The sequence below is a fragment of the Salvelinus sp. IW2-2015 genome, linkage group LG2, assembly GCF_002910315.2.
Source record: "Salvelinus sp. IW2-2015 linkage group LG2, ASM291031v2, whole genome shotgun sequence".
In the NCBI taxonomy this organism is placed as follows: domain Eukaryota; kingdom Metazoa; phylum Chordata; class Actinopteri; order Salmoniformes; family Salmonidae; genus Salvelinus; species Salvelinus sp. IW2-2015.
In genome coordinates this window covers 1,137,237-1,160,125 of record NC_036839.1, presented here as the reverse complement: position 1 = coordinate 1,160,125, position 22,889 = coordinate 1,137,237, and the positions used below count along the sequence as shown (strand labels likewise).

The 22,889-nt window shown below is 42.1% G+C and overlaps 1 protein-coding gene across 1 annotated transcript in view; it reads left to right on the top strand.

Annotated features, from left to right (window-relative positions):
• LOC111973053 (dachshund homolog 1-like) overlaps window positions 1-22,889 on the top strand; it is a 270,959-nt gene that overhangs the window by 150,941 nt on the left and 97,129 nt on the right. The window contains 1 exon segment of the mRNA XM_070446570.1: window positions 16,524-16,639. Within this exon segment, the coding sequence (XP_070302671.1) occupies window positions 16,524-16,639 (116 nt within the window).

The following is a 22,889-nucleotide window of genomic DNA, read 5'->3' as shown; positions in this document are numbered from 1 at the left end:
ATTTTGGAATAGAGTGCTTTTGGGATGGTTACATGGTGTTCAGATTAGAAGAATGGGGGGGGGGGGGGTTCTGAGAGTGTTCTTCCTTCCTGCTTCCTTTTGTCGGCGGTAACCGACTGATTAGCAACACGGTGGGTAGCGCTATCAGATAGCACAGTGCACAGAGGAAAGCCTGCCCAGGTAACGTGTTCCTTCCTTAGCCTGTAGTTACCTATTCTGTACTCTGTCATGAAATGAGCCAGATCCTAGTGCACTACTTTTCACCAGGGCCCATAGAGCTCTGGTTAAACGTACTGCACTGTATAGGGAATAGGGTGTAATTTGGGGTGGAACCCATACACTCTTAGAAAAAAGGTGCTATGTAGAACCTAAAAGGGTTATTTTGTTGTCCCCATAGGAGAACCATTTTTAAAACCCTTTCCACAGACGGTTCTACATGGAAACCAAAAGGGTTTCTGGCTGGAACCAAAAAGGGTTATCCTATGGGGACAGCCGAGGAACCCTTTACGAACCCTTTTTTCTAAGAGTGTAGAGTAGAGCTGGGCACTAAAGCAGGATCTAAAGACAGGCAGTAGCCTTGGGATTGATGCTGCTAACTCTATACCCTTCTCTGATTCCAATTAGTTTGATCTGTGATATATTGTTCCAAGACAAAAGTCTTACCGTTTACCAACAGATGCAGCTGTTCCGACTGCTAATAGGAAAGAATGGGGTTTTGATACACACACACACACGCACAGACACAGACAGACAGACAGACAGACAGACAGACAGACAGACAGACACACAGACACACAGACACACAGACACACAGAGAGACTGACACACACACACAAACACACACACACACACACACACACACAGGGACACAATAATAATGCAGCTACTGTATCTGAATCTGATAAGGGAAATGTGGCTACCTGTGCGAGGGACTATTTGACAGGTGTGAGGAAAAGCTGATGGGGATAAAGCAACAGAGGCTCAATGCAAATAAATGATACAGATAAGAGATGAGGGAGAGGATGGATGGATGGATGAGAGAAAAAGATGGATGGATAAATATAAATAAATAAATATGTTCTCATGTATCACTATGTTCCCCTTTGTGAGATTTCTTCAGCATACCTATTTGTGGGCCTGGGATGTGTGAAAAGTAAATGTCCTTTTTAGGAACTTATGGGAGAGTGGGGTAAGTTGAGCCAATGGGGTAAGTTGAGCCGCCCTTGTTTCTATGAAACCATACACAAAATGTATAATTTCACAAAATATTCAGGAAGAGGTCATCATTTCATGGATGGAAGAAACCACATGAAAAAAGTGGTAAGCAAGCTAGTTAATTCTTATGGGCAAGTGGGACGGTAGCGTCCCACCTGGCCAACATCCGGTGAAATTGCAGAGCGCGAAATTCAAACTACAGTATTATAAATATTTAACTTTCATAAAGTCACAAGTGTAATACATCAAAATAAAGCTTAACTTCTTGTCAATCCAGCCGCTGTGTCAGATTTCAAAAAGGCTTTACGGCGAAAGCACACCATGTGATTATCTGAGGACAGCATACAAACACTTGAAAAACATATTTCCTCTAGGCAGGTGCGACACAAAAGTCAGAAATAGCGATATAAAAAATGTCTTACCTTTGATGATCTTCTTCTGTTGGCACTCCAAAAGGTCCCAGTTATATCACAAATGGTTMTTTTGTTCGATAATGTCCTTCTTTATATCCATAAAAACTCAGTTTAGCTGGCGCGCTCAGTCAATAATCACCCAGTTTCCCTCCATCAAAATGCAAACAAAATGAACTTTAGGTACCCTAATACGTAAATAAACAATAACATTTAAGACGGAGAATCGTTATTGTCTTTACCGGAGAAAAATACCAAAGAACGTGCTCTCTTCCACGTGCTTGGAAACACTACAGCCAAAATGGGAGCCACCTAGAAAAACTTCAATTTCTGGCTAATCTTTCCAAAAACCAGCCTGAAACTCTTTAGATGACTGTTGACATCTAGTGGAAGCCCTAGGAACTGCAATCTGGGAGGACTTGGCCTTATAATAAAATTGATAGCCGTTGAAAATAGTGGTAGGCTGAATTTTTATTTTTTGGGATGGTTTGTCCTCGGGGTTTCGCCTGCCATATCAGTTCTGTTATACTCACAGACATAATTCTAACAGTTTTAGAAACTTTAGAGTGTTTTCTATCCAAATCTACCAATTATATGCATATCCTAGCCTCTGGGCCTGAGTAACAGGCAGTTTACTTTGGGCACGCATTTCATCCGGACGTCAAAATACTTCCCCCTACCCAAGAGAGGTTTAAAGATTTTCACCAAGTCAAATTAAGTTATAGTATTAGATGTTTCATGATGCTTGTATCAAAACCAAAGTAGATAATTTTAAGATTGTTTTATACATCAGTTGGGGTCTCTATAAGCTTCAATATGAGGTCCTAAACCTAGCATGTAAGTGATGTGGGCTAATATAGTCCAAATTAAATAAAGAAATAAGAAATTAAGAAATATCAGAATAAGCACATCTACTTATACAAGGGTTTTTCTTTATTTTTTACTATTTTCTACATTGTAGAACAATAGTAAATACATCAAAACTTTGAAATAACACATATGKAATCATATAGAAACCAAAAAAGTGTTCAACAAATCAAGATATATTTTATATTTGAGATTCTTCAAAGTAGCCACCCTTTGCCTTGATGACCGCTTTGCACACTGTTGGCATTCTCTCAACCAACTTCATGAGGTAGTCACCTGGARTGCATTTCAATTAACAGGTGTGCCTTGTTAAAAGTTAATTTGTGATATGTATTTCCTTCTTAATACGTTTGAGCCAATCAGTTGTGTTCTGACAAGGTAGGTAGTGGTATACCGAAGATAGCCCTATTTGGTAAAAGACCAAGTCCATATTATGGCAAGAACAGCTCAAATAAGCAAAGAGAAATTACAGTCCATCATTACTTTAAGACATAAGGTCAGTCCATCAGGAACATTTCAAGAGCTTTGAAAGTTTCTTCAAGTGCAGTCGCAAAAACCATCAAGCGCTATGATGAAACTGGCTCTCATGTGGACCGCCACAGGAAAGGAAGACCCAGAGTTACCTCTTCTGCAGAGGAGGTGTTCATTAGAATTAACTGCACCTCCGTTTGCATCCCAAATAAATACTGCACAGAGTTCAAGTACAGATACATCTCAACATCAACTGTTCAGATGAGACTGCGTGAATCAGGCCTTCATGGTCAAATTCCTGCAAAGAAACCACTACTAAAGGACACCAATAAGATGAAGAGGCTTGTTTGGACCAAGAAACACCAGCAATGGACATTAGACGGGTGGAAATATGTCCTTTGGTCTGATGAGCCCAAATTTTAGATTTTTGGTTTTTGTGAGACACAGAAAAGGTGAACAGATTATCTCTACCTGTGTGGTTCCCACCGTGAATCATGGAGGAGGAGGTGTGATGGTGTGGGGGTGCTTTGCTGGCACACTTAACCAGCATGGCTACCACAGCATTCTGCAGCGACATGCCATCCCAACTGGTTTGCGCTTAGTGGGACTATCATTTGTTTTTCAACAGGACAATGTCCTAACAGACCTCCAGGCTATGTAAGGGCTATTTGACCAGGAAGGAGAGTGCTGTTGTGCTGCATCAGATGACCTGGCCACCACAATCAACCAACCTCAACCCAATTGAGATTATTTGGGATGAGTTGGACCACAGAGTGAAGAAAAAGCAGCCAACAAGTGCTCAGCATATGTGGGAACTCCTTCAAGACTGTTGAAAAAAGCATACCAGGTGAAGCTGGTTGAGAAAATGCCAAGAGTGTGCAAAGCTGTCATCAAGGGAAAGGGTGGCTACTTTGAAGAATATAAAATATGCTTAACACTTTTTTGGTGACGACATGATTCCATATGTGTTATTTCATAGTTTTGATGTCTTCACTATTATTCTACATTGTAGAAAATAGTAAAAACAAGTAAAAGCCCTTGAATGAGTAGGTTTATACAAACTTTTGACTAGTACTATATGTAAATATATATGTGTAAGTTGAGCCAATGGCCATGGGGTTTGTTGAGCCAATGGCAAATTGGAGTGTTTTCTTCCCAGGTGTAATGCAAGGCATCATTGCTGGGACCAACAAGGGCTGGCCTATGTTAAAAGTAAAAAATACAAATAAAAGAAGTACAAAGTGTTTGTTAGGTGTAACAGACTGTAATAACAGATGCTTAAAGTGATTTTAAGACAACAATTTGTGATTGTGTTGAATTATGTTTGGGAAATAAATATAGACATTGTTTAAAAAAAGTAGTTGTAATAACACACCCTGTTCCACTTTGTTTTCAAAACTGTCATTTTTTTTAATTGAACATTTATTTAACTAGGCAAGTCAGTTGAGAACAAATTCTTATTTACAATGACAGTGGGTTAACTGCCTTGTTCAGGGGCAGAATGACAGATATTTACCTTGTCAGCTCAGGGATTTGATCCAGCAACCTTTCAGTTATTGGCCCAATGCTTTAACCACTAGGCTACTTGCCACCCCATAATGTGTACATGAATCCTGATTATTTCCAGGGATACACAACATCCTGAACTATATGTAGATATTTTGTTAGAAAGAATACTTTCTAACAAAATATGACGATGTGATGCTTAAATGCCCATGCCCCGCGTAAATCTAATGAGCATAATTTAAAAAATCCCCATAAAAATCTGTCAATTTTAGCTAGAGATATCAGCCGATCTGCCAACTTCTGTCTGTAGTATCCGAACAGTTTTGGGCTACACACTAATATGACCCCACTGTGAAAAGGTGGGACTCTCGTGAATACATACATGTCGGTTGTTTTGCTCTAGGACGCCCACAGGCCTGAGAAAATGAATGGCAGTGTATATGGAGACTGTTTAGTGCCAAAAATAAGGGGTTAAATACATGTTTCCTGGTCTTTCGTATATCTCTCAGAACAAACTTACTTCAGATCGTTTTGGGGGACTATCTGTTGTTCCGTGTAGTGAATCTGTTATTCAATGCGTTTGTATGGGCGGCAAGGTAGCCTAGCAGTTAAGAGCCCCGAGCCAACTACAGTAAGTGAAAAATCTCTTGCTGTGCCTTTGAGCAAGGCACTTAACCCTAATTGCTCCTGTAAGTCGCTCTGGATAAGAGCATCTGGTAAATGACTAGTGAAAAAGGTGTAAAGGCTAATAGCAGTAAGGCCAAATAAAATGTTTCATCAAATAATTGTTTTATATATAATTTCGTTCACTCTCCCTACGTTGTCTAATAAAATGTGATATTATATTCTCCGGAAACAGGTTTTACAACCCAAACAACAAMAAAAAAAAGACATGACAGTATACCTAATTGTCAATTCCTTCCCAATACTAAAGTTAAACAGTTAATTTGAGTTGTTTCCCCTCTACCAACAATCCTATCTTATCTGCAGGGATGGTAAATTGTGCATTGTTTACAACCCAGCCTTGTTCTCCCTGTCCTTCAAACAAACACAACGATAACCTCTCCAGGGAATTGCGTATTAGAGCAACTCGATTGAACACGATTGAAAAATATATAAATTCAGCACATTCAGCCCTGGTGTTTCTAAATGGCTTCCCCCCCCAAAAATTCCCCCTCCCTGACTGTTTGTCTTTGACTGTCGAGAAGGTAAGGAGCTGCGTTTTTGTTCTTCAAAAATTACCTTGTTCCATCGCTGCCAGTGGTCACCACCTCAGCAAACCAATTAATGGGCCTCAGTTGGCTATCTCCAAAAGAAATGAAAAATAAACTCTCGATAATCCCTCAGTTAAAAAGGTTATGCGGGGGGCGATAAAAGCCATTTTGTGAATTTATTTACTCGCTGCTCTCTCGAGATAAAGAAGAGGGAACAATTAGGGAATTCTAGGTGAGAGATTTTGAAAAGGGCATTGACATTGGGTTAATATTTTATAAGGCTTGATTGGCAGAGGCCTGGAGAGGGGAACGCTTTGTTTACACACGGAATGATTCCGTTACTCCTTACCTTTCAGAGATGTCAAACGGAAGACAGAGATAGAAAAAAAAAGGTCAATGGCTCGATTTGAGGCAACACAAAATAATACTTGAGGTAAACCGGACTTGAGGAAATCTGAAGGAATGCATAMACATTGACCCAGACTAGGCCTACATTGATAACTTCATCTGAAGATGTCCCTTTTAGATGATTTGTAAGGGAAAGCTTGCTTACTTGGAGATAAGAAATCAACGTTTTAAAGTTTGAATTGATTTCTTACAGATCATAATCACTACATTTACCATCAATCCGCGTAAACAATCATAATCACGGTATTCCCCGAAAACAAGATCCCTTTCATTCGTATTTGTTGTCGACTGGAAAGTCTGATAGGGTGGAGGTGCACTGTTGCGCCATGCGATCTAAAAGACTGATGTGATATCTGATGTATTGGTATTATACAGTATCACCTCATGTCTGCTTCCTGTAAAAGGGGGTGAGAACATGAATTTAATTATTGGGCTTTTATTGCGTTGTTGCATTGAAATTGGACCCGCACGGTTGAGTGTATTGTTGGGCCTTGTGTAATCTGATTGCCTGGGCAGCATAGTGTTTTAGATAGTATCAGGGTCCCTGACATTTACTGTTCAGTCAACACAGACCCAGTCCATTAAAGGTAGTGTGGTGGCTCAGGGAAAGTTCAGACACTATTTTGTTTTCACCATGGTAGCAAAACAGCTAAATGAGAGCAAGGAAGAATTCCTCGATTCGTAACATATTTTGCTGGCCCAAATAGGTTGGTGGGGTCCTATTTGGTTTCTAGAGTTATGAAACCCCACTGATTATCCTTCGGTGGAAACACAAAAAGAGGAGTGGCTAGTCTGTGATTAAAGGGCTGGTTCACCCAAATTAAAGGGACACTTCACCCACATTACCAAATTACTTATACAATGAAAGTGGACTATGTACAAATTTACACTTTGGTTTTGCTTACCTAGCCATTAACCGCTAATAGTAGCACTTTCAAATCCCTAAAAACCCAAATAAAAGTCAATGTAACCTAATATACATAACATTAATTCATATCTCAAAGTCTCTAAAAAGGATTGTGCAGTACAATAACTTGGTTTGGTAAGTTATGTTGAAATGATGTGCGTATTACATTTTAAAGCATGATACTTTTGTCTGTAGGTCTAGATACAGCACTTTCTTGATCAACCAAATACTGTATCCCAATCACATTGAGTCTTTAATGTAAACCATCTCTCCCTGCAATAATGCCCTACTTCTGAGGAGTTTATGTGCCAAGCTATTTAGGGAGTCAGCATCTGCAGCTTGACAAATAGCCTGGCTCTTTTGTTTTGGGCCAGTTTGAGTTCCATTGTCTATCCACTGGTCCTGCATGGTCCGGCATGGGCCCAGTAGAAAAATGAAAAGTATGGACATKCAGTAGTCAGGTGCTGCATAGAGAAAAAGAAATATAGGACAAAAGTGATGTCCGCAAACTCTAATACTACCCAGTGAATTATAGTGACACACACATAAGACGGTTTGGCCCACTGGGATCTTTGTCAGGCTCAACCATAGGGGAAGGAGCATATGAAATGCTAGAGAGTTCATCATGGTTCATAATGATCATAATGAGTGTTAATATGTTACAATGCCCTCAGTGTATCTTAATGCAATTATCTCAGGACCTGTATTATATGATGACAAGTATGGGTTAAGCACCCAATGGCTAACATAACTGAACATTCAACTGAAATGAAATATATCAAATATATAAAACCATACATTGCTTCTGGTATATACACTGAGTATACCAAACATTGTATGTCCTTTTGGTGGTGGACCATTCTTGATACACGCGGGAAACTGTTGAGCGTGAAAAACCCAGGAGCGTTGACACAAAACCGGTGCGCCTGGCACCTGCTGCCATACCCTGTTCAAAGGCACTTAAGTATTTTGTCTTGCCCATTCACCCATTCAATCCACGTCTCAATTGTCGCAAGGCTTAACCATCCTTCTTGAACCTGTCTCATCCCCTTCATCTACACTGATTGAAGTGGATTTAACAAGTGACATAAATAAGGGATCAGAGCTGTAACTTGGATTCACCTGGTCAGTCTACTGTATGTCATGGAAAGAGCAGGTGTTTTGTATAGTCCATGTATACAGTGAGCACCATAATTTATTGGACAGTGATAATTTTTTTGTTATTTTGGTTCTGTACTCAAGCACTTTGAGTTTGAAAGGATACAATTACAATGGGGGTGAAGTGCTGACTGTCAGCTTTAATTTTAGGGTATTTTCATACATATCGGATGAACTGTTTAGAAATTATAGAAACTTTTGTATAGTCCCCCCCATTTTCAGGCATCAAAAAATCTAATCAAATCACATTTATTAATATAGCCCTTCTTACATCAGCTGATATCTCAAAGTGCTGTACAGAAACCCAGCCTAAAACCCCAAACAGCAAGCAATGCAGGTCTAGAAGCACAGTGACTAGGAAAAACTCCCTAGAAAGGCCAAAACCTAGGAAGAAACCTAGAGAGGAACCGGGTTATGAGGGATGGCCAGTCCTCTTCTGGCTGTGCCGGGTGGAGATTATAACAGAACATGGCCAAGAYGTTCAAATGTTCATAAATGACCAGCATGGTCAAATAATAATAATCACAGTAGTTGTCGAGGGTGCAGCAAGTCAGCACCTCAGCACCTCAGGAGTAAATGTCAGTTGGCTTTTCATAGCTGATCATTAAGAGTATCTCTACCGCTCCTGCTGTCTCTAGAGAGTTGAAAATAGCAGGTCTGGGACAGGTAGCACGTCCGGTGAACAGGTCAGGGTTCCATAGCCGCAGGCAGAACAGTTGAAACTGGAGCAGCAGCACGGCCAGGTGGACTGGGGACAGCAAGGAGTCATCATGCCAGGTAGTCCTGAGGCATGGTCCTAGGGCTCAGGTCCTCCGAGAGAGAGAAAGAAAGAGAGAAAGAGAGAATTAGAGAGAGCATACTTAAATTCACACWKCACACCGGATAAGAAAGGAGAAGTACTCCAGATATGACAGACTGACACTAGCCCCCCGACACATAAACTACTGCAGCATAAATACTGGAGGCTGAGACAGGAGGGGTCAGGAGACACTGTGGCCCCATCCGATGATACCCCCGGACAGGGCCAAACAGGCAGGATATAACCCCACCCACTTTGCCAAAGCACAGCCCCCACACCACTAGAGGGATATCTTCAACCACCAACTTACCATCCTGAGACCGAGTATAGCCCACAAAGATCTCCGCCACGGCACAACCCAAGGGGTGGCGCCAACCCAAACAGGAAGATCACGTCAGCGACTCAACCCACTCAAGTGACGCACCCCTCCTAGGGACGGCATGGAAGAGCACCAGTAAGCCAGTCCCTGTAATCCCAGTGGAGAGGGGAACCGGCCAGGCAGAGACAGCAAGGGCGGTTCGTTGCTCCAGAGCCTTTCCATTCACCTTCACACTCCTGGGCCAGACTACACTCAATCATATGACCTACTGAAGAGATGAGTCTTCAGTAAAGACTTAAAGGTTGAGACCGAGTCTGCGTCTCTCACATGGATAAGCAGACCATTCTATAAAAATGGAGCTCTATAGGAGAAAGCCCTGCCTCCAACTGTTTGCTTAGAAATTCTAGGGACAATTAGGAGGCCTGCGTCTTGTGACCGTAGCGTACGTGTAGGTATATACGGCAGGACCAAATCGGAAAGATAGGTAGGAGCAAGCCCATGTAATGCTTTGTAGGTTAGCAGTAAAACCTTGAAATCAGCCCTTGCCTTAACAGGAAGCCAGTGTAGGGAGGCTAGCACGGGAGTAATATGATCACATTTTTTGGTTCTAATCAGGATTCTAGCAGCCGTATTTAGCACTAACTGAAGTTTATTTAGTGCTTTATTCGGGTAGCCGGAAAGTAGAGCATTGCACTAGTCTAACCTAGACTTAACAAAAGCATGGATAMATTTTTCGGAGTAATTTTTGGACAGAAAGTTTCTGATTTTTGCAATGTTACGAAGATGGAAAAAAGCTGTCCTTGAAACAGTGTTGATATGTTCGTCAAAAGAGAGATCAGGGTCCAGAGTGACGCCGAGGTCCTTCACAGTTTTATTTGAGACGACTGTACAACCATCAAGATTAATTGTCAGATTCAACAGAAGATCTCTTTGTTTCTTGGGACCTAGAACAAGCATCTCTATTTTGTCCGAGTTTAAAAGTGGAACGTTTGCAGCCATCCACTTCCTTATGTCTGAAACACAGGCTTCTAGCGAGGGCAATTTTGGGGCTTCACCATGTTTCATTGAAATGTACAGCTGTGTGTCATCCGCATAGCAGTGAAAGTTAACATTATGTTTTCGAATGACATCCCCAAGAGGTAAAATATATRGTGAAAACAATAGTGGTCCTAAAAAGGAACCTCGGGGAACAACGAAATGTACAGTTGATTTGTCAGAGGACAAACCATTCACAGAGACAAACTGATATTTTTCCGACAGATAAGATCTAAACCAGGCCAGAACTTCTCCGTGTAGACCAATTTGGGTTTCCAATCTCTCCAAAAGAATGTGGTGATCGATGGTATTAAAAGCAGCACTAAGGTCTAGGAGCACGAGGACAGATGCAGAGCCTCTGTTTGACGCCATTAAAAGGTAATTTACCACCTTCACAAGTGCAGTCTCAGTGCTATGATGGGGTCTAAAACCAGACCCAGGTCTGTGCCCAACCTAGGTCGAGGCACAGACACGGTCTCAATGGGGATAGCTGAGCTGACTACACTGACTGTGCTAGTGGCAGACTCCACTAAGCTCGCATACTGGCTAACAGCCTGCTGCCTGGCCTGCAACCTATTTCATTGTGGAGCTAGAGGAGTTAGAGCCCTGTCTATGTTGGTAGATAAGATCAGAGCACCCTTCCAGCTAGGACGAAAAAACATTGGACAGTTTAAAACTTCTTATGGCTGCAATCCCGTTAACGGGATGATATGACAACAGCCAGTGAAAGTGCAGGGCGCCAAATTCAAACAACAGAAATCTCATAATTAAAATTCCTCAAACATACATGTATCTTATACCATTTTAAAGGTAATATTGTTGTTAATCCCACCAAAGTGTCCGATTTCAAATAGGCTTTACAGCGACAGTCAAATAGGCTTTACAGCGACAGTCATTTTTCCAGCCAAAGACAGGAGTCACAAAAAGCAGAAATAGAGATAAAATGAATCACTAACCTTTGATGATTTTCATCAGATGACATTCATAGGACTTCATGTTACACAATACATATATGCTTTGTTCGATAAAGCTCATATTTATATCCAAAAACCTCAGTTTACATTGGCGCCATGTTCAGAAATGCCTCCAAAATTGCAGAGAGCCACGTCAAATAACATAAATACTCATCAGAAACTTTGATGAAAGATACATGTTTTACATAGAATTAAAGATACACTTGTTCTTAATGCAACCGCTGTGTCAGATTTCAAAAAGCTTTACGGCAAAAGTACAATATTCAATAATCTGAGAACAGCGTTCTGCCACAAAAGGAAGCCATACAGATACCCGCCAAATTGTGCAGTCAACAAAACTCATAAAAAGCATTATAAATCTTCACTTCGTCGGAATTTACTCCCAGGACTCCCACTTCCACAAGAAATGTTCGTTTTGTTCGGTAATGTCCATCATTTGTGTATTTTTGTTAGCGTGTTTGGTAAACAAATCCAAAGTCAGAAAGCGCGTTCACTAAAAGCTGACGAAATGTCAAAAGGTTCCGTAACAGTCAGTAGAAACGATGTATTGTATTGTACGATGTATTGAATCAATCTTTAGAATGTTTTTAACATAAATCTTCAGTAATGTTCCGGAGAATTACATTGACTTCAGATATGCGATGGAACAGAGCTCCCTCTCATGTGAACGCGCATGGTCAGAGCATGGCCAGGTAATGGTAGACCTGACTATGTTCTGTTTTTTTTCGGCCCCACTTCACAGTAGAGGCATCAGACAATGTTCTACAGACTGTTGACWTCTAGTGGAAGCCGTAGGAAGTCCAAACTCATCCATATCCCACTGTGTGTTCAATAGGGGCTGTGTTGAAAATCTACCAACCTCAGATTTCCCACTTCCTGTTTGGATTTTTCTCAGGTTTYTGCCTGCCATATGAGTTCTGTTATACTCACAGACATCATTCAAACAGTTTTAGAAACTTCAGAGTGTTATCTATCCAATATGAATAATAATATGCAGATATTAGCAACTGGGACTGAGGAGCAGGCAGTTTACTATGGACACCTCTTTGCACCTTTCATCCAAGCTACTCAATACTGCCCCTGCAGCCATAAGAAGTTAACATAATATAGAATAAAGTAATCATTATTAATATTTGGTCGCATATCCTTTGTATGCAATGACTGCTTTAAGTCTGCGATGCATCGACATCACCAGACGCTGGGTATCTTCCCTGGTGATGCTCTGCCAGGCCTGTACTGCAGCCATCTTCAGTTCCTGCTTGTTTCGGGGACTTATTGCCTTCAGTCTCCTTTTCAGCATGTAAAATGCATGTTCAATTGGATTCAGATCCGGTGATTGACTCAGCCAGTGAAAGATTTTCCACTATTTTGCCATCATTAACCCCTTCGTTGCTTTAGCAGTATGTCATTGTCTTGTCATTGTCTTGTTGCATGATGAAGTGCCGTCCAATGAGTTTGGAGGCATTTGGTTATATCTGAGCAGATAAAATATTTCTGTAGACTTCAGAATTCGTTGTACTACTTCTGTCTGCAGTCACATCATCGATGAAGACAAGTGAGCCTGTTCCACTGGCAGCCATACAGGCCCAAGCCATAACACCCCCTCCACCATGTTTCACTGGCAGCCATACAGGCCCAAGCCATAACACCCCCCCCCCCACCATGTTTCACGGATGAGGTGGTATGCTTTGGATCATGGGCATGTCTTTTTTTCTCCACACTTTCCTCTTCCCATCACTCCATCACATGTTAATCTTTGTCTAATCTGTCCACAATACTTTTTCCCCAGAACTCTTGGGGCTATTTTAGGTGCTTTTTAGCAAACTGTAATCTCACCTTTCTGTTCTTCAGGCTTATCAGTGGTTTGCATCTTGTAGCGTACCCTCTGTAGTCCTGCTGGTGTAGTCTTCTACGTATGGTAGACTTTGACACATCTACACCTGCATCCAGGAGAGTGTTTTTGATCTGTCCGGCTGTTGTCAGGGGGGTTTTCTTCACCTTAGAGAGTTTTCTCTGGTCATCCACTACAGTGGTCTTCCTCAGTCTACCGGCTCTTTTGACATAATTGAGTTCACCGGTTGTTCTTTTCTTGTTAATGATGAACCAAACTGTTGACTTGGGCATGCCCAGGGTTTTTGCAATGTTCCTGATTGATTGATTTTCATTTCTGAGCCTTATGACGGCCAGCTTTGCATCGACACTGCTGCCTTCCTCATGTTGTCACACCCCAACAACAACCTCCAAAGGCAATAGCAAAGTCTAGAATCAATACTTTTCATCAACAGCTCTCCTGCATTCACTAACGACACAAATGAATACACCTGCCTAACGACACACATCTGTGAAGCCAATTCAACAAACACTTGTAGTACCTTAAAATGGGGGGACCATGTACACAAGGTGCTGTCATTTCTAAACGGTTCATCCGATATGTATGAAATACCCTCAAATTAAAGCTGACAGTCTGCACTTCACCCTCATTGTCATTGTATCCTTTCAAACTCAACGTGCTAGAGTACAGAACCAAAATAACAAAAAAAATGGTCACTGTCTAATGAATTATGGTGCTCACTGTATGTATATATTGCATATTCCAAATTCTATACGGATAATTTATCATGCTAAATCTAGCCCATGCTAATATACATTATTGCGGTGCATGGGTATTACGATGCATGGTTATTAATTATGTCCCAGACGTACTGTACTTCATGACCACAACATGCAGTGGCCCAATGATAAATGTTTCAGATGACACCCCCTATTTTGGTATGGTGCAGCTTTCACAACCAGTGCTTTGTAGTCCACTGCATACAAAGTTGAAATGCTACCCCTCTAAATACACAGACGTATCTTCTTCTAGCCTATCTAAACATGACTTCTACTAAACGGTTCCTTTCTACCAGCACCCACATCGTCTGGTCTCCTCTGGCCATCAGCTCCAAGTCGATGTGACATGTTTTGTCCACTGGAGTTTTTCTGCTTTTAGTTTTGTTTGAAAAAAGCCTTTCACCCATCACATGCCCTCTATTGAGGTCTTTCATAAATAATTCAGACGGAGAAAAAGTGAAAGTGATGACAGTTAAACTGTCTGAGATCTCTCCTTCTCATAAGATCAAAGAGGTGGTGGCTCTGTAGAAATGGGAATTACATTTCCAGATGTCCCCAGGTTAAACGGACACTTATTTGTTCTCTCTCTCTTTTTCTTTCTTCTTTCTATCTCTCTCTCTCTCTTGCTTTCTTTTTACCTCCCTTTTGTTCACAATCGTTTCGCTCTTCTTTCTCTCTCGCTATCTTTTATCTCTCTCTCTCTCATTTGTGTGCGAGTCAGATAATGTGTGAGGGAGAGAGTACTTAGGCTGCATATAGGTAAATACACATCACAAAGAAAAAGGACTGAATAGATTAAACTTCTGAGACTGACTGAACTGACACACCACTGTGTTGAACGGTTTATCATTGTGAGAAATGTCAATTGAGTTCAACTTCTACTCCTCTTGTTTGAGCATGAAACCTCTTTTCTTAAATTTCAATAATGTAAGGGGTGCGTAACTGGCGGCAGGGAAGTCAGGCGCAGGAGAGCAGAACTGGGTAATAACCGGAGCAGTTTTATTGGCAAAACCAACGGCATCCAGAAATACAAAATGTGTGTACAAAATAACCCGTCGCGCACCAGTCATAGTGCACAAGCACTTACAACAAACAATTTCACACACAGACATGAGGGGAACAGAGGGTTAAATACACGACAAGTAATGAGGGAATGTWAACCAGGTGTGTGGGAAAACAAGACAAAACAAATGGAAAATGAAAGGTGGATCGGCGATGGCTAGAAGACCGGCGACGTCGATATTTCAATAATGCTGTTGATAGTTTAGAAGATTCACTTTTGGAAGATCTTCAGAGATGATTCCATGCAAAATATTGAGGATGATGTGATCACGAGTGATAGTAAACCTGCTAACTGTGGTCTTCTTCAGAAGTGAAATATATAGTTTTTCTCCACCAAAGATACCTCTTCAGTCTATGTCCCATAATGTAATGTGCATAATAAAATCCCTGCGTCTTGAATATGTGATCATATTAACAATAAATCCCATAGGCTTTTTCAAACTATAACTACGCCAGCTAAAGTTTCTATTGATTGTGATACAAAGCTTATTAATAAGTAACTGATTAAGACATGGGGGAACACATACACAGGGTACATCAGCTCAGCTCTGAAAGTAAGCCAGAGGAGTCATTTATCACGTCCAAATCTGGGCTCCTTCTCATTTGCAGTAATAAACGGGGGCCCATCAGAAAGATCCAACAAGTCTGAATCACCGAATCACCTCGTCTCTCCTCCACCTCCCAGCTACGGCGTCACATTAAATCAAACAAGCGGAACATTTCCTAAGGCACCCAGTGGCTTTTAATTTCCTGAAGAACCTTAACATATCATTCATTACCAGAACTACACATATTTGGGTTTTTTAAAAGTCCTATAAATCAAGAGTGGGGCCTGACTGCAATAATTATAGCAAGTTAACATGTAATTTCCAGGCCGAGAGGGCTGCTAGAGCGCTGCGGCCTCAGCTAGGTTTTATCATATGCAAGTGAGGCAATTCAAATAGTGTGCTGGGATATTAATACGCGGGAGCAGGTAACGAGGTACGGCCGATGAATTATGCATCAAAAAGTGGTTGATCTTCAATAAAGCAAATAAATTCAGCGTGTAATCTAATTAGTTACGGGGAAGTCTATTATGTTGGAGCGGCGGAAAGCAACTGTCCTTGAAAAGGGAATTTATTTACAGTACCGTGTTTTGTTGGCTCTCTGGAATGGAATTGCATTCTGCAGTGGTCCAAAATGTTAACACCTTCCTCTCCCCCGTCTCATTTTTCCCCTCTCACTCTCTCCTCCCTCTCTTTGTCCGTCTTTATTTCAACATGTACTTCCACATTTCTATCCTTCTACCTCTTCCTCATATGTATCTTACTCTGTAACATCTCTTTTTCTCTCCCTATCCCCCCCCCACCCCCCTTCTCTCGCTCAGCTCCCTGGCCTACATCTACTTACCCCGTCCCTATTACACGTTTCCCTTCATTCTGTTTTACTTATTACGGTGATGTGTGTGTGTGTGGGGGGGGGGTTCACAGCGGAGTATTGAGGGATATTGAGGATTGTTTTTAGGTAAGGGAAGATGTCTCTATAGAGAGCATCAAAAGTTCAAGTCCTCTTTCTTCTGTCTCTCCCAGCTCCAGACCGGGCAGACCTCCAAAGAGGACCCAGAGTGTGACGTCATCAGAGAACCCACACATCATGCCTCACTCTGTCCCTGGCCTCATGTCCCCTGGAACCTTCCCATCCTCAGGTATGTATTGTAGTTACACACAAACACAGACGCATGCATACACGCAAGTGCACACTAACATACACGCACACATGAGCCACACACAAACACGCACGCACACACGCACGCACGCAAAAACACACACATACAGTATTTGCACATAGTCAATGTATACGTACACACACACGTTTGTGCACCCACATGCACACGCTAAGCATACACACGCCCGCACGGACACACACACACACTGAAACAATCCTCCGTACCCTCAGCACCCCCACAGCACTCCACGCCTCCCTCTCCTCGTCCTCTAAACTGCAAGCAGAGCGAAGTGACGCATGCACACACAACCACCAGACAACCATCAGACAACCACCAGACAACCAGCCACTCGTTTGAACTAGTTTACAATAAATATTTTTTTTAACTCATCCCCCGGAAACGGAGAGAGAGAGAGAGAGAGAAAAGGAAGGAAAGAGACAGAGAGGGAGAATAAATTGGAGTGACGTCCTTTTCTCTCAGATTATTTTAGTAGATGCTGCGTTTCGCCCTGAGAGAATTCTAATTAGTGCGATTAAATCCACTYCACTGCTGTATGTACATAGGCATGGTTGATGCTAAAGCAAGCTTTATCGCCACAAGAATCAACAACAACCGTTTGTGACCTAACGTGCCCCTGGGCGAGTCTTAATGCAGCTAATGCTTTTGTTCTATTTGTGGCTGGTTGCATTGTGACGGCTTTGATGTCGCTGGGTGTAAATGCTCTGATTTGCATATTTTGTTTTCCCCCCTCATTTATTTAGATTTTTCCATATTTAATCTTATTTTACTGTCTTTACGTCTCTCTTAACTCTTAGTTTTTCTTGCAAGAAACAACTAAACTGCATATAATTTGTTTTGTTTTCTGTGTAATCTTACAAGTTTGCCTCCAAGATCTTGCTATGCTTGAGTATTTCTGAAAATCTTCCTACCTTACACTCACATTTTCTCATCAAGAAAAAACAGCATGGGAGTGAGGCAAAAAAATAATAATCACCCGAGAAATGTTTTAAATTCAATAGCAGACAAAGATTGGCCATATTCTTAACAATGGAGGCTCACAGATCAATGCCCAGCTTTGAACTCTGGGAGTGTGGTGAGGTCACATACTCTCTGTTTGGAATTACTCAAAAGGCCATTCGGTACAGCAAAGCAGGACGAAGATGAGAAAGCCATAGTTTTATTTAGTGGAACATAAAGCAACAGAAAAGCCTTTTGATATCCCTCCCCTTTAAGCCCAGATGGAGTCTATGATCTTGACATTTAGTCAGGGATTTCAGGAAAGCAAGATAAAGTCATTTAGTTTTTTTCGATCCCCTCGTAACTTCCTTTCTATGTGTGGCCGCAAAAGCCAAGATGGCTGAACTTTCTCCCTAACTGGCTTCTGTGGTTTGATTATGGTACAAAGTTAGTAACAAAGTTATGACAAATGATTCTTCAAAATGATGCAAAGTGATCATACATAGTAGTTTGATTACTAGCAATGGAATACTACTCAGTCCTGTACCCTKTCTCTGCAGAGCAGGTGACTCCATTTAACAAAAATCTGTCCCCCATGATGCATTGCACCAAATCCGGCAAATCACCCAATAACCCAATCTCCGCCGAAGGCCACCTGCATGGAAACTTCACTCAGAGAGGGTCACAGATATTGTTCAACCAATGAAGGTTCTTTGAAAATTGGGACTTTTTTTTTGTTTTGTAGTGCCAAAGTTGAGATACAGTGCATTTTGAAAGTGTGCTTTCCACACAATGACTCAATGACTTATATTTTGAGAAAGCTTATTTACGTGAGAGACATTGTTGACATGTGTATGTTTTGCCCTTGACACCAGTTCAATTCAGGGAAGGGTGTCTTAATTTGCCATGGTTTCCATTTAAGGAAACATCCTTTGCTTGTGTGTGTGCGCGCGTGTGTGTGTTATGCATTTGTGTGCTTTTGTGTGTGTGTGTGTGTCATGTGTGTTGTGTGTGTGTGCATGAATCGTGTGTGTGTGTGGTGGTGTGTGGTGTGTGTGTGTGTGTGTGTGTGTGTGGTGTGTGTGTGTGTGTGTGTGTGTGTGTGTGTGTGTGTGGTGTGTGTGTGTGTGTGTGTGTGGTGTGTGTGTGTGTGTGTGTGTGTGTGCCTGCGTGCGTGCGTGCGTGTGTGTGTGTGCGTGCGTGCGTGCGTGCGTGTGGAGTCTTTTCAGTTGCTGATGCATTACAGGCAGATTGGCCCACTAAATGGGATGCCGTGGACTGACAGCACACATAGATGACAACTCCTTTACTGTAGAGAGGCTTTCTGAACAGCCTGCATTCAGAGACTCACACTCTGGCCACTACCTAGGCACCCATCTTCACCACTATATCCTAGCTCTGCACACACACAACTTCCCATTCCAGCTTCCAGTTTGCCGCTGGTCATAAGGCTTGTGCGTGTCTGTAGTTGATACACAATTGTTCATGTGAATAGCGCTGAAGTTCAAGTGCCGCGGATGCGGTGTACCCGAGGACTCTCTGCTACTTAGCTTAACCTCTGCATCTCAGAAACAGTTTTAGTTACTGTTTCAGTGCTGCACGTAAGAGTACAGAGCGAGAGACCGGGGGGACCGTACAGTATTACAGAGAGAGAGAGAGAGAGAGAGAGAGAGAGAGAGAGAGAAAAGAGAGAGAGAGAGAGAGAGAGAGAGAGAGAGAGAGAGAGAGAAAGAGAGCGCAAGCAAAGAGAGAGAGGGAGGGATAGACCATAAAGTAACATTACATACAGATAAAAGATATAGAGAAAAAGAGAGAGAGAGCGAGAGATAGAAAGAGAAAGAGAAAGCCGCACAACAGATAAAACACAGGTCCTTCTTTATCACTGCCTCTCTATCAAGAGAGAAGGGGGGAAAAAAGAGACGTACAAGTCGGTCTTTCTTTTGTGTACCGATGTGGAGTTAATGAAATTACTCCCATCGGTTGGTGTTGAGAAGGGCTGTGGCATCAGGGTGGGTGTTTGTCGCGAGAGAGAAATGTTCTGACATTGGTCGCAGGTATGGGGTAGCTTCGCATGTTAATTAATGATGAAGACCCTGACAATATGCAGAGGCATGACAGCGTTAAGCCAGTCGAGGCTGCCACTTCCTTTGCATATTAATAGACGCTTCATTATTATTTAATATGACAGCTGCTCCGAGGGCGACCATCAGACCCCGTCTCCATTATTTGCTGTTTTCTGACTTCGACTCTCCTCCTCTGCCGTGCTGTTCTCCATTTGTCGAAAACGGGGCGTTGGGCAGGGTGTTTGCTTTCCAACTTGTGTGGTGCGGCTGTCTCCATAMCATGCGACACTGGGTCATGTCCAATAGGCACCAAATGAAAGAAAATGGACTGAAACAGGGATGGACTGCTTGGACTTTTCCAATGAGAAACACTCATTTTAGTTTCCCGTTGCAAAATGTTTTTAAATGTTTTCTGTTGCGTGCGCTAATGAACATGACCCTGTTGTGTTGGTGTTTGTTTGTGGCCAAGGAGGATTCTGTGTGTGTGTGTCTATGAGATGACCAGACGAAAAAACCTGTCTGTCTGAATTTTTCTGGGTGAATTTGAAAGAATCCATGATGTCGGTATTTTGTTTGCATAGTAMTGAATGCAGATTAGGAGGAGGGTGTAGGATGGGCCTTTTGACATTTACACGTCTAGTCRTTTTAATAGACTTGTTGCACTGTTCGGAGGTCTTGACGCCTCCTTGTTAKATTGAGTGTAAGGTGGGTGCGTGTTATGAGCTATTGACAATAGATTGGCTGAAATGAAATAATTATATGAACAAAGGTTTCAATGTACACTTATATTATGTAAAGATGGGGTTCGGAAGGTGGGGGTCACTCTCACCGAGTCCCTTTATCATAGATAAGTAGATCCTGATGAATCTGTTAGTTTTYTTATTGTGTGTTTTTTTTGTTTTGTATTTCTGCCAAAAGTCCTTTCTTGGCAGAGATACCTTTCAATAATTTCTCTGAACATCACAATGGCTTCTAGATTAGATCAATGTCTCTGATGATTTGAGCACATTTGGTCAATCATTTGTAATCACAATATACACTAAGTGTACAAAACATTAGGAAAACCTTCCTCATATTGAGTTGCACCCCCTTTTGCTCTCAGAACAGACTCAATCTATCGGGTCATGGACTCTACAAGGTGTCGAAAGCGTTCCACAGGGATGCCGGCCCATGTTGACGCCAATGCTTCCCACCGTTATGTCAAGTTTGCTGGATGTCCTTTAAGTGGTGGACCATTCATGATGCACATGGACATCTGTTGAGTGTGAAAAACCCAGCAGCGTTGCAGTTCTTGACCCTCTCAAACCGGTGCGCCTGGCACCTACTACCATACCYCATTCAAAGGCACTTAAATATTYTGTCTTACCCATTCACTCTCTGAATGGCACACATACACAATCCATGTCTCAATTSTATCAAGGCTTACAAATCCTTCTTTAACCTGTCTCCTCCCCTTCAACTACACTGACATCAATAAGGGATCATAGCTTTCACCTGGTCAGTATATGCCATGTAAGAAGCAGGTGTTCYTAATGTTTTGTAAACTCAGTGTACATCAAACCTACACTGTAGGTGAAATAAAAATTCTACATGCATACATCACAATGCATCAGTGAATKCCATTTTCTGTACTCTAAAAGTCCTTTATGCCGCACCTGATTTGTGGCGGAATTAATCTTAGTAGCAACCCCGGAGGTGATTTCAATATTTACTCTGCAGTCTACTCTGCATACATCTCATTTGGAAAACAGTTGACTCTTGGCCATTAGACAGAAATGAAAGCTGACCTTCAGGCTGGGCAGAGGCCACATTCATTACCAAGCCTCGTGTGCGCGCGCGCGTGTGTGTATGTGCATTTGTGTACGTGTCGTTCTCATGCATATGGAACAGCAGAGAGGTGCCATTGCAAACGAGCGGGCYTTGGTGACATGATGTATACTGTTCGTCAATATGGTCCCAATGTATTTTAAGATGCAAACGAGGCTTTAAATGATATGCACCTCCATGTCAGTGGCTCAGTTGGTCTCGCCATCTGCATATCAGCTGCTGGAGAGAGGAGCGTGTGCTTGTGTGCCTGTGTGTGTGCATTGGGGATTAGATTAGAGTTGGTGATTAGATTAGAGTTTATTAGTCACATGCACAGGGCACAGTGAAACTCTTAAGCTCCAACAGTGCCGATCAAAAAGGGCAGGTAAAAACAATAATAATAATAATAAACATATTGACAACTGTAACAATTAGTGATGCACCGATATGACATTTTTGCCCGATACCGATATCCGATATTTTCCTTGCCAAAAAACCCCCTGATACCGACACCCGATATTTAAAATTTTTGCGGCCTTTTAAGCATTCTAGTACAGTTAAATAGTTGAAACACACACACACGCACACACAGACACACACACACACACACACACACACACCAAAAAGTTATTTTCTTGGCATTTACATATGTCCCCATTACCAGTAAAACATGATCAAACCTATTTATTTAACTTACTTGCTGTGCTGTTTCGTTGTTCATTTGCTCAGTCTCAACCAGGATTTTATCATACATGTCAAGCAGTGAAGTTTCAGCTCTGTCTGTCCGTGGCCTCTCTCGATCGGTGCGTACTGTCACTGTGTCCGTTTCCATCTTGTCCATCTTTACATTTCACTTAAACCCTGTTTTTTGTCTGCATCGAAGTAGTGGTCCTTGTACCTAGCATCGAGCATGGTGACGACACAGTAAAGAGGCTCAGAGAGAATGCCACCGGATCACTTGTTCACGGCCTCTTGWAGAGTACTTTTGCAAGTTTTAACCCCACGGTCTGTGTCGGCAGTTTTGTTSWGCAGGWGTTTCAATGCCRTGACAGAGCGTATCACGTCTRCTGCRGACGCASTTGATGAGCTTATTTCTCGAGWCAGTTGTTCGAATGGAGCTAGCCATTGACATGGCAGCAGCGGTATGAGAACGAGCACATTCTTGAGCATGCGATTTCCTCAGTACGAAATCCTCGTCGACCCACTGAGGCTGTCAGACTCAGCATGCTCATGGGGCTGACWTCGCTGGTCCAAATGTCAGTCGTGAAGCTAATAGCAGTGACGCCCATAGCAAGTAGCTTGGCGKTAATGGATTTTGCCTTTGAGTTGTCTCGCTGAAATTGTCTTACTCTTTCAAAGGACTGCTCGACTTGAACTTGTTTAGTTGTTGGAAGTGCGCTTAG